This window comes from Brienomyrus brachyistius, chromosome 1 (genome assembly GCF_023856365.1).
Source record: "Brienomyrus brachyistius isolate T26 chromosome 1, BBRACH_0.4, whole genome shotgun sequence".
Taxonomy (NCBI): Eukaryota; Metazoa; Chordata; class Actinopteri; order Osteoglossiformes; family Mormyridae; genus Brienomyrus; species Brienomyrus brachyistius.
In genome coordinates, this window is record NC_064533.1 from 38607587 (window position 1) to 38619929 (window position 12343).

The 12343-nt window shown below is 41.9% G+C and overlaps 1 protein-coding gene across 2 annotated transcripts in view; it reads right to left on the reverse strand.

Annotated features, from left to right (window-relative positions):
• The window catches only part of LOC125748642 (anosmin-1), a 33419-nt gene continuing 21076 nt past the window's right edge, over positions 1 to 12343 (reverse strand). Inside the window, exons 4-14 of one of the 2 annotated variants that reach the window (XM_049025184.1) lie at positions 12036 to 12258; positions 9319 to 9503; positions 8843 to 8972; positions 6649 to 6854; positions 5704 to 5848; positions 5050 to 5190; positions 3009 to 3097; positions 2487 to 2658; positions 2145 to 2365; positions 1517 to 1658; positions 1 to 1125 (exon numbers count right to left, since the gene is read on the reverse strand). In XM_049025184.1, the coding sequence (XP_048881141.1) occupies positions 1067 to 1125; positions 1517 to 1658; positions 2145 to 2365; positions 2487 to 2658; positions 3009 to 3097; positions 5050 to 5190; positions 5704 to 5848; positions 6649 to 6854; positions 8843 to 8972; positions 9319 to 9503; positions 12036 to 12258 (1713 nt within the window). In that variant the 3' untranslated portion in view covers positions 1 to 1066. Of the gene's footprint in view, positions 1126 to 1516; positions 1659 to 2144; positions 2366 to 2486; positions 2659 to 3008; positions 3098 to 5049; positions 5194 to 5703; positions 5849 to 6648; positions 6855 to 8842; positions 8973 to 9318; positions 9504 to 12035; positions 12259 to 12343 lie in introns of both variants that reach the window. The other variant, XM_049025104.1, reaches the window with a different exon arrangement.

Below are 12343 nucleotides of genomic sequence, written 5' to 3' on the forward strand. Positions count from 1 at the left end.
TTACATAAGGGTTCTTTATTAGTTGACAATATGTACAAGTTCTCACTTGGGGGGTCGGGACAGATGTTAACAAAAACAGGACTGTATTTACAATTCACTTTTTACAAAATGCCTTTACAATAAGTCTTGTCAGTTTAAAGAGTGACAATAACACGCAAGCACACACACGCAACACACTTTGTAATACATACATAAATAAATAAGACATTTACTTACTGTACCACAAGGATTTTTCTAGAAAAAATAAGCACATACATATTTCCACACTAAATTACCATTCTATTATTAAACGGTACATACTTATTTTCCATAAAGTTCTCTATTATTTTTTTCTGATAAATTTTGCTAAAATATTTTAAAGAGGTAACATAGATGCATTCCATGCCTAAGACAGAACAATATGTTTTGTCATGCAAAACCTTCAAGAGCGACTCTGTGGGGACACAGACCTTCCCTAAAACAAATGGACTTAATTTGTACATGCAATGCTGATTACCTGCAAAACAGCAATTCCTTTGCTTATGTAAACCATCAGTGTACAAACATCATGTCAATAACTGATGTAATATCATAAATAGTAGAATCAATAGTTCTTTGCGATCACAGGTTATGCTTTCATTAATTCTGATTTTAAATTTTCAAGGCTTTCATTCCATTCCTTTTATTAGATGTTATTTTCAAATTGAGAAAAATGTTTTTTGCGTAAAAATGTCTTCAAAAACCATTTTTATCCTGATCTCAATAGTATTAAACTTTAAAAGAGGCATTTCCTATGTGTACAATTACAGAGAACCTTTGATATTTGTTTACCTGCAAACTGTGACAATGATGGACAATGTAAAGGTATCATCCCTTTGTTACCCAGGTTGATGGACTGTCGTGAAGTTAGGAGTTTTGGGCTGACCTGAGCGTGATGAGCAGAATCGGGCGAAACACAGGACTGAGAACCTGTCGCTGATGTTGTCACAGGAACTGAGCCCCTGTCTGACTCAGATTCACTTCAGCACCGCATCACTGCTGGGGGCAGTGGCACCGGTTCCGGCCCAGGTTTGACCAAAACAGACCCTCATTGCTTTTCCACCGATGGTCTCCGGTGGTGTGGGTGATGCTGCCTGATTTTAGACCCTAAGAACCACCCAAAAGAATAATAGTGTCAGTTATCCCATTTAAATGCTCTCCAGTAAGAAATCATAAAAATATATTTTAAAAAAAAGAAGTTTGCATTGGAGACACATTCCGGAAAATTAGATAATGTAACTTGGTAATCCTTAATTGATGTTCCATTGTAAAAATGTACTCCTGAACATTATTTTTCCAAAAGAAAAAAGCCTTTTTGATGATGGTGTAATGCTTGACTTGCACATTACTCATGCACTCTGTATCAAAATATGTTTGTTCCATAGTATACACAGTGAACATAGATGCCAGACATGTGTTTTCACTCTGCGGTACAGCTCTAGCAGACATTCACAGTCATACGTGTGAGGGTGTTCTGCTGTCGGGTGCATTTGCTTACGGTGCTGGTGTGTGGGAGACACAACAGGAGTCTGGAATGTCTTCATAGTGGCTGGTCCTTCACCACCGGTAGTTATTATCTGAACCTCCAGCCTGTAGGTGGTTGCCTGCTGCAGGTTGGTAACTACTAGAAGATTACGGTCCTAAAAGAGAAAATGGATTAAGTTATGGTTTACAATTACCTTACCTTATACTGTCTGCCTTACCTCTCTCTATAGATTTTTTTATAATTTTAAATAAATATTATACAGTTTGCCTTAAGGTCTGTGATTCCATGGAGGATGTTTACAGAACTTTTCAATTTGCTTGAAATTCAAATAGATTTTTATAGCTCTTAGCAAATTATTATAAAATGCAAAGCTCTATTTAAAAAAAAAAATGACACCTGGTATTGTCATGAGTGAGTTCTACCATGGGAAGGAAGTACCCTAGCATCACAGGACGATATTGTATAAACTGTAGTTTTTTCAGACATATCAGAGAAGATAAAATATGATGTGTGGGAAATAAAAATTAAAAAGCAGCAGTGGGAGTTGAAACCCCCCCCACACACATAGAGGATAACATTATACCGTATATGTTTCATGTAACATCCATGGAAATGAATAATTCAACGTCAGGCAACATACGGCAGGAAGTATCTGAGACTGGGAGATGATGCTATTCGGCAAGCTGTTCTGTCGGCTCTCTGTGGTGACCTCGGCCCAGGTGACCTGGAACCCTGTGATTTGCTCATTTGGGAGGGGTCTGGGCACTCTCCAGAAGAAGCTCCCTGTGATATTTCCCTCATTGATGGAAAAAGATGCGGTCAGGTTCTCTGGCTTTAGCAGTATGTTTGGATGAACTGTTCCTGAAAAGTGAGACATGGAGAATGTTAGTACTCAGCATGATGTCATATGACAGCAAAATGATTTATCTTGATGAACTGACAATGACAGAGCATATGGGAATGTCTGCCAATTTCAGCTCACCTCCTTCTCCAGGGCAATGGATGGGTTTGTGGCTCTTGCCCTGGACAACAGAACAGGGTGGAGTAAGGAAAGTGGTGCTCTCTGTCTTGGAGCGACCCTTGGAGGTCATCATGTGGACGGTGACTTTGTATTTGCAGGAGAACATCAGGCCAGGGAGGTTTATGTAGTTCTCCTAAACCAGGACATCTTTTATTAGAACAGGCTCACATTTCGAGATCCGAGGAGCCCAACATATATCTTCTTGTTGATTTTTGTGAATTTGATGTTCTGACAACAAGTTATATACTTTTAGATCAAAAGGCCTAAAATATGCTGCAGAAGATTAATTTATCATGGTTTACATTGAAATGGTTTGGATTAAAACTGCTCATTGTGTCTCTTCTCAAAGCAATATGCCAACAATTCAAACTCAAGAACCTTGAAAATTTTCAGTAAACAAATAGGAAGAGCAACATTTTCATATGAATGTGTTTGCTAACAAAGGATCATTTCCACACATGCACATGTGAGAGAAGCGAGTACCTGCGTGCTGGATTTCCCTGGTGCTGCCGTCTCATTGTTGCTGCAGGATTCAGGGCTCCATTGGACATGGTGTCGGCTTGCGGGCTGGTCTGGATCCAGAGAAACGGAAGACAGTTACGTCATTGGTTAATGCATGTATCCAGTCCACACACTGTTAAAATGGTGTTGGGATCAGACAGTGAGCAATATAATTATAGAGACCCTGATTTGCCATGTTATTCCAAAGGTTAAGGTTAGTTAGTGTCAATCGTTTTTACAGAAGCACCGTTCAATGGGAAAGGATCCCAATCTGGTTAATATCTCTACATGTCGTTTTTCCATATAATCTGCTACTCTGAAAGCTTGTAAGCAGAAAAGAGTCAAATTACACTGACTTGGGTCTTCAAAGCTGTGCTGATTACTACCCAGAAGCCTTCGATGTAGATAATCAGTGGTGTTTAAATCATGTCATGGTACGCTCAGGTCCTGCTAGTCATCAGAATGTCATTTGTATTAAGAAGTTCTAGTTCATTAATAATTAAGCGACACTCTGTCTGCCCCTGGCAACATCCTCAATTACAGTCAGGAAGTAAAAGTTCTTTGGAGGCTTTGGCAGAGATCTGATGCTCGGAAGGGGGCAGCATCTCGGACCCAGAAGAGAAATGACAAGCGGATAAGGTAAAGAAAGCAAAATAGGGACCTTCAACAAGGTGTAAGAAGGTGAGCTGACAGAGCAGGAAAGTGATTTGTGAAAATGCCAGCAATGGGGGGTTTGTAATGGTGGATAAGGGCTGGAGAAACTGAAAAGGCGAGACTGAAAACAATACCTTCTGCTGACACAGATTTACAGTCTCCGTGAGACGGCTCTAAAACCCTGGCATGGGCATTCAAAAGCCCCAATTGATTTTTCCACCGTAATCTGTTTATTACATTCTCCTGCTTAGCTGATCTTTTATCAGTGGGATGCCAACGACACATAAATCACTTTTATTCAGTGTAATATTTCAAAGTGCTTCTCAGCCATAGACTGCAGTAGTCTGCAGACCTGCAGTCACTGGATTGTCATTGCCAATGTTTCATTGTTATGGTGCATTTTACCTCCAGATATAGAACCAGTGACATTTAAGGTGCAGCTCACTTTTATATCATTTATTTCATGTATGAATGTCCTCCTCATCAAACACACATAACTGGGCTTGTGCATACATTGTTCACACTGGCACTGCTAGTAAAAACATAATACAAGTCATTTACAGGTGATGGTTCATCACACAATCCTTGAATTGTTTTGAGATTGATTAGATGAAGGTTTAGGTCTGTAATATTTTAACCCTTAAAATCATACCCAAACAGGACTGGATTCGTTAACCACTAAAGATCAGTAAAGATGGTTACCATGAGCGCTCTGGACATGGAAGAATTCGTTTTTTTTTTAATGATACAGCGGAAGCCATCTTGATCACGAGAAGTGGGCTTCTTAAAGCCTGGACATTCCTCTGCTGGTTATGTAGAGTTTGGCTATGGTGGTGATGTATATTAGTAACATAACATAAACCACCGAATGAGATGTGACAGGCTACTCTTCAGCTTTGGCTTTCAGAGTTTCCACTCTGGTACAGATTGTTGACTGAGATACCTACACAATCATGTCCACACTTTGAATGTCCACCCGTTTCTTAGAGAAGAATGATGTCAAATCTTGTCAAACCAAATTGACTGCTTTTGCAGCAGTGTGCTATTCTGCAGAGGGAGCTATTGAACACATCTGTCACCGAAAGACGTCACACACCACGTCCACACTATGTTTATTATTCTTGCAGAAACAGAGCTTATGATTCACTATGTGAAGGTTTACACTCATCGAATCGCTGACTGCATATTTCATGGAACTCATCAAAATTTGTTTTAAGTGCATTTTAAGTTTGTTTAAATCTGTACTAAAAAATGAGTTTGGATCTGCATAGCCAGAGGGACAATATGTAACATATTACTACTAAATCTAAGGGCGTTCAAACTGGGCTCAGGTGCAGCTCACTGGGCTTTTGCCTGAAATCCTTCATACCTGTTTTCTTCCAGTAGACTCTGACCTGCAGCTGCCCATCCTGGTAGAAGGGGGTTCCCACCTCCAGAGCGGCTGGGGCTCGTTTTCCTGTGTTTCTGCCACCAACCAGCATTTCTGCTTTTTTTGACTTGAATAATGAGTCTTCTTGGTTTAAAAAAAAAAGATAAGCAGAATATCACTATTACGTCAGTGTTTCTCAACCCAGTCCTTGTGGACACCCAAACATTTTTTTGCTCCCATCAAGGAGTTCTCAACCCCCAAGGACTGGGTTGAGAACACGATACTACAACATATTTCATTTGGCATGATTGTGCTAGTTACAATCACTATAATCAATATCATGTGTATTGCACTGTAAGCAGTTTGATATACATCTTATGATAATTTAGTGATTTAGTAAACAACATGCAGGTGGCAATCATAAAATATATTCTGTTGCATTATTGAACTATACATCAACAAGATAAACCAAAATGTATATAAATAATCCAAATAAAAAGGCAAATTGGGGAGGAAGTTCTCACTATATTCACCAAGAAGTAAAGCAAGCATTCAACAATGCTGCTCACAGTGAAAAACAATCAGCTAATGTCAAAACAATCATGCCTATAAAACACAGAAACCAAGGCTTTGCAGTGTCTCTGAAGGACGTACTTGTGTGATTGACGTGGGCTGTGCTGAACTGGAGTGTGGCTTTGGGGCTTTTCAGTCGCACCTGACCCCAGTACGTCACAGCCTGTAACTCCACTGTGTAGCTGCTGTTAGCCTGCAGGTCTTCCAGCTCCACATAACTCTGGGCCTGAAATAGCAACAATGCACACCGATAACTAACTTGCCAATCTGTGTCCAGCCAGCAAACCAAGGTCTTTTAGGCAACCTTTGAATGTCAAAGCAGGATCTTGAGACAGAAAGCTCACTGTTATTAAAAGCACATATGGATGGTGTGAACCTTGTTAAGGCTCGCTCGGTATGGTCGCCTTTTTATGGTGTTGTGAGAGAAGCCTACTATCCGATATGAACAGGTTCAGCCTGAGCATAAAGAAGTTTGCCGGACTACAATGCGAACGCAACCACCAATGTCAAGACGACATCCTTTACAAGGAGATCTATCTATGTGTCCACATCTATCTATCTATCTATCTATCTATCTATCTATCTATCTATCTATCTATCTATCTATCTATCTATCTATCTATCTATCTATCTATCTATCTATCTATCTATCTATCAACACATGTGGGCACATAGATAGATAGATAGATAGATAGATAGATAGATAGATAGATAGATAGATAGATAGATAGATAGATAGATAGATAGATAGATCTTTTAGCTAAGTGCTTTAAAAGGCTTTATTTGTCCATGGTAATTACAAGGCACTTTGGCACTACATCAGCTCTTAAGCAATCGATCTGTTCATTTGCGCAATCAGAGCTGCAGCAGTCACTGCCTCGTCTTTCGCCTCCCTCGCTCTGAGTTTTATTTACAGTGTTGTGGCTTACAACACTGGACTGAAATGCGTTTACTCTAAACAGCATCACCCAGCCCTCCAGCATCTTCTTGCCTGCCAGCACACTGGCAAGGCAAGCACATAATTACCCCATTGGCTGTCTTCCTCCTCCTCATTCTGGAAGGCTCCGGAGCCTTGCCGCTGGCTGTCCAGCTACAGAAAACCTTGTAGTGGTGCACGGGGATGTCGGGCTCCTCCGGGAGGTTCCAGCTGAGTCGCACCACTACGGCTCTGTCCGACGTGGCGGTCACGTTTGTGATCCTCATGTTCGTAGGCATGGAGGGGGCAGAGGGATCTGGAGATGGGTCCCCAAAGTGAACGTCAGTGTGGACTGTGCCAGAGCACACCAAAGATTAAATCCTTTTTAAACCAGCATGGATCACTGAGAATTAAATCAGCACTGTGACCAATCTGTAAACTATTCCTCTGCATCTAGCACCCTGTTTCGAAAACAGGACCACATTTACAGTAAAGCCGGCCAAGTGAGGCAACATATCTGTTCACCATCCCAAAAGAAATTTCAATAACTGCATGCTGCACCAGGAAGCACTTGCTGAATGGAAAGAAATGCCATTCCATATTTGAAGAGCTCATTTCCAAAGCAGGATAGGTTTTTGAGAATATTTCTGTGGAGTTTTAGAATTTGACTAAAGTTCTTAGTTGGATTCCATGCTGCATGTGGAGTGAGTTTTGACTTCCAGTACCGTAACCTCTGATGCGGAAGTCTGACTGGTGGTATCATCTCAAAAGCAACAAAAAAAAAACCTACTGAGTGAGTTCTGGAAATTTGCTCTTCAATATGGTATTTTTCATAATTACTTTCAATGTTAAAAAACAAACAAAAAGTCTTCTATTTATAAATGAAAATGGTAATTTTTGTGTGCTTTAGAAAACAAAGCTTAATTCCAGGGTGAACCAAAACTACAAATCCCACCCTTGTACCTCCCTCTGCTTAGTGTATTAGACCATTTTGTACATCTCTGAGGTAGAATGATTTTCCAAGACAGACTGCTCATTACAGCCAGACAGTGATGCATGGGGGTTGATGTGGGAACCGATACATTGCCTTCATTTCTTTTTTGCTTTGTTTTCAAGTGACATCAACTGGGCTTACCAACGACCAGTAGAGGAGACAGGGCTCTCTCTGTTTGCTCTACCTGAAAGGCATCCACCTGCCAGCAATGCATCGAACCAGGGGGCAATCATGGTGGTTAACCGTTATACCGAATGCTGTAAACCAGCATTCGCCTCCTCTCACAAACTATTTCACACAGACTGCAGAGATAGGGAATTACAGGCAGGGGATGTACCTCAGCTTTCTAGAACAGCTAGTTCATTATTTTGACATATCCGTTTTATGGCAGTGAACACAATGCCAGACATGTATCAAGATTTGTTGATTTATTACAGAAGTTTATAAAGCTTCGGTCTTTAGTGTGATTAATAGCACTATGCCCTCTCATACTAATATATTCTACAGAGTAATTCTACAGAGTCCTTGCATGCTAAAGCCTTGCATGAATATTAATTGAATCACTTCACTAACAGGAAGAGTAGAGCAGACTCAGAAGTAGAGCTGACCTGTCTTCTCTTATTTTTATAATGCCCATGTGCATTGTAGTGCATACATGTTATTTATTAGTAACAATAAAACAGACCCAGTGCACCTTGAGTTCATTACACCAGATTTGGAAATCACACATAACAGCCACTGCCTCCTAGGAACAGGTCAGTACTCATGGGCATTTATAACCTGTAATTGTAATCTAATTTGAACGTACAGCATCTTGCAGAAGTATAGAAGGGATAGCGAGTCCATTGTGAGGTTAAATGTTTGGTTACAAGTTCCCAAAAACATCAGTGTGACTTGGTCTTTCTCCAGCAAGTCAACGGTTTGAAGATGTTCAGAAGGCCTTTCATGTTTGTGAGATTCAGAAGGAAGGACAAAGACTGACTTTTAGTAAGCATGGTAAGTAGGGTAGCTTCTCGTGGCTTTTTTGAGGCAACCTGAGGAACAGCCATATCTGCCATTCTGTCCTACCTTGAATTTGCGCTTCTCTGATGCTTATGCTGTCTAAACCTCTCCATCAGAGATTGACTAACCCAGAGTGAACAAACACAGACCCAGATATATGTTATGTCTCTTCTCCCGTCTATAGACCTCTGTACCTGGGTAATCGGTCTAGATGTCATGCGATGGGTGTGAACTTCAGTAAACAGGAGGGATTCAATATCCGCACACTATGGGGGACACCATCGGCACCCTCACTAGGGCAGACAGACCTCTAGAGGAGCGGAAGTGCTTGCTCGGTGCAGTGAAGCCACGGGTTCCATGAACGTTGACGGCGGCCACTCGGAACTGGTACCACCTGCTGGCTCGGATGTCGGCCATTCGGACCCGCTCCTCAGCGGTCTGACAGAGACAGATACACAGAGAATTAGTCCTGGGGAGTGGGGGTTAGGGTTCATACCCACAATCACAGTCCATGCGTGTGTACAGCTCCAATGGTACTCTGGTCTTCAATCATGATTCTTGATGTAATAACCAGAGAAAATAATAATTTTCCTGCCAAGTTTTATAGGCACAAAACATTGAAGCAAAAACCAGATAATTCAAATGATGTATTCCAAATGCTGTTAACACTACCAAGCCACAAAACTAAAAAGCAGCCTTTAGCTGAGATCCCAAAACACACTTGATGAAAGCAGCACAGGTATATCTGACCGCTTGTCCTCTGCATGCCTCACAGTCAGTGTACCTGCACCACAGTCCGCCACTCGGTAGCATCGTCCTCGCTGGGATGTATGCCGTAGTTCCACCTTCGCTGGACCACATATAGAACCGGCTCCACTGAGATATTGAACTTGGAGGACCAGCGAATCTCCAGTTGACCCGACGGGAGTTCTGAGAAGCTTAGCTCCTTTCTGGGCTTCAGAGGAGCACCTATATGCAGAACAGGGGAGATTCTAGATATTTTTTTTTATTGTGGGGGGGGGGGGGGGGGCATATAGAGGAGCCATAAATCATACAGTGGTGTAACCTTATCATTAGCCAATGATATATTTTGAATCGGTGAGTGATAGTGGAGGGAGCACTCTGAGGACCAATCAGCTTCGAGCTAGGGCCAGATCCCCAGTGGCCCCGCCCTTGTATACACCTCTGAACAAGAATGATGAGCCCATTCACAGACATTGTTATGATCTTGCATCAAACTCACTGCACTCATAAAACAGATTTTGAGTAAAGCATTCATACAAACAAACTAGGTGCTACCCATATTACAGTATGTGAGCCTCAGGAGCTCATTTGATTGTGAGAGTGTGTGTCCTCATATGACCCACGCAGCATGTCACTCTAAGCCGCACTCACCAAGAAGTCTGACTGCTAATGGAAGTCGACCCGTTCAGGGGTTTTCTGCACGCCCTGCTCAGCCCGCCTTCTCACTCAGACCACGGCTACCCCCGGAGCCCACGCTCAGCCAACTCTTTGCGGTTTCCCTGCGGTTAGGGTTGCCACACCTCCGGCACGGCTCTCAGACCTCCTGCGGCACTCGTGTCTCTCGCAAAGCCGGCCCCCGCTGCTGAGGGCTGATGTACAGCTAGGCCCAGATGCACACACACGTAGCCCCTCTCAGTCGATCTCTGCCGTCTCCATCCCCGTCAGTAATAATCCCCCTCTCAGCTTCCAATGATCACAGTCATATTTCTTTCCTTCCAAGAATCACAGTCAAGCCTCTTCCCCATGGCCACCCGCTTGGCTGTCTAAGTCACTCTGCAGCACCCGCATCGCTGCTATCACGACTGCACTGTTTACTTAACGTTTTTACCTTCCAAGAAAAGCAACGTTCAGTAATAAACTTTCTCCCATCCCCATAATTATGGGTGAATCTTTCTTCTGTGACTATATGCATGACTCCCAAGGGAAAATTCTTTTCAAAGGTGTTTGTCACAACTCCCTCCTCCCCACCTGTATCAGCTTAAGTCTCAGAATTCATGTTTGGGGCTAAACCATCCAGGGGCTAAATCCTTTAGTCAAAGGCAGTTCAGTTTTGGTATTCAAAGTAGTTAGTTAAATCTGATGCATCTGTGTGCAACAGGAACAAGACTGTACAACGTTAGAAAAACAGGGCCCTGTTCTATAAGCCGTTTATCTTCCCATATAGGTAAGACTCATCCTAGCACGAAATCCCCACATGCAGGTGGTGCCACTCCCACTGGTGCTACAGAACATGACTTCTTGTTACTATGGAAAGAGCAACGGAGCTCTGCAAAGCTCAAATGGGAAACTGGGAATACTTCCAAATCGCTGTGATGCCACAATAGTCTAGGGATACCTGATTAAATTACTGCACATCAAAGATTTATGGCAACACGTCTTTTCGAGTAGTACTACCATGACAGACATAACTCAAACGCTGACCATGTCTGTTGGAAATGCTGCTTAATTTAACATAGCATCTCCAAGGAGCTAGAACGAAAAAAAAAGCAGCAATCTGCAATTCCATGCAAGGAATTACATTCCAATGTCGACTTTTCTGAGGTTTCATATCTTGTTTGACATTAGGCTAATGGTAAGAAGAAAATACTGCTTCCACATGTGAATTTAAAGCCATGCAATAAATAAGCAGATATTTATGAATGGTGAAGTGCATGCTGTATATGATTCCAAGCTTAAATATACACAAAAGAACCTGGAAACTTAACTTGCTCTGGTATACAAATATGTCACGACATCATTTTCCAAATTAGTGTGAGTTCCAAACATTAGAGCCCTTTTTACAAAGTGTCATCCACTGGCCAGCTGTTTGCCAGGTACCGGCAAACACATGTGTCGCTGATCTCACCAAGCCACATGCCCGGCTCAGCTGTAGCTGCTCCCACTAATCGCTTCCAGCATTAAGTGCAGAAGATCATCCCAAACTCACATGTCAAAACTCCACACAGAAACAATTACAGTGATTAAGCTGAAGATGTAATTAGACAAATAACGCTGCTGAAAACTTTGGCTCAAACGCAACTGAAATGCAAGCCTGTTAAAAAGCAGGAATATACTCAATTGAAAACATTTCTGGGCTTTATTTCTAAGCAAAAAACAGTATGATATTATCATTTCAGAATAAGAAGCTACCCTTGAATGAGTCTAAGAAGTGAAATAGGCTCATATGTGTACATTAGTATATAATAATGGGTAACACTTTACTTGTGGGGGCACTAATAATGTAGTAGTACACTCTTACTTAATGCATTAATTAAGCAGAAACTAAGTGTAAGTTACCTATGTCCATTCATCATTAATCAATCACAATGGTTTCTGTATTTCATGCAGGAACTACATTAGTTCATGATTTGTTCTTGAATAGTGACTGAGTAACTAAGTTATCTGTGCCCCCTCAGGTAAAGTAGTACATAATGATGTTATGAATTTTGAACATTTGAAGGAACGCTCCCTAGCAGTGAAGCTTAAAGGTCTTTTTACCTTTGTACAGGTTCCTGGGCAGCTGACATGTATGTCCGCAGCCGTTGGAGCAGCACTTCTTCACTGTGGAGCACTCCTTGTCCTCCTCACAGCTCTCCACGCATGCAGCCGCAAAACCACTGGCCCTCTCTGGAGCAGGACAGTCACCCTGCTTCAGAGCCTCTACTGACTTCAGGAACTCGCAGCTGGTCAAACACTCATAATGCTTTTTAGGGAACAAGGGCTGTGGATAGACAGGATGAAGGAAAGCTAGTCAGTTGTTTACCCTTAATGAAGTAGGTGATTACCTTTAAAAGCCCATATTCAAA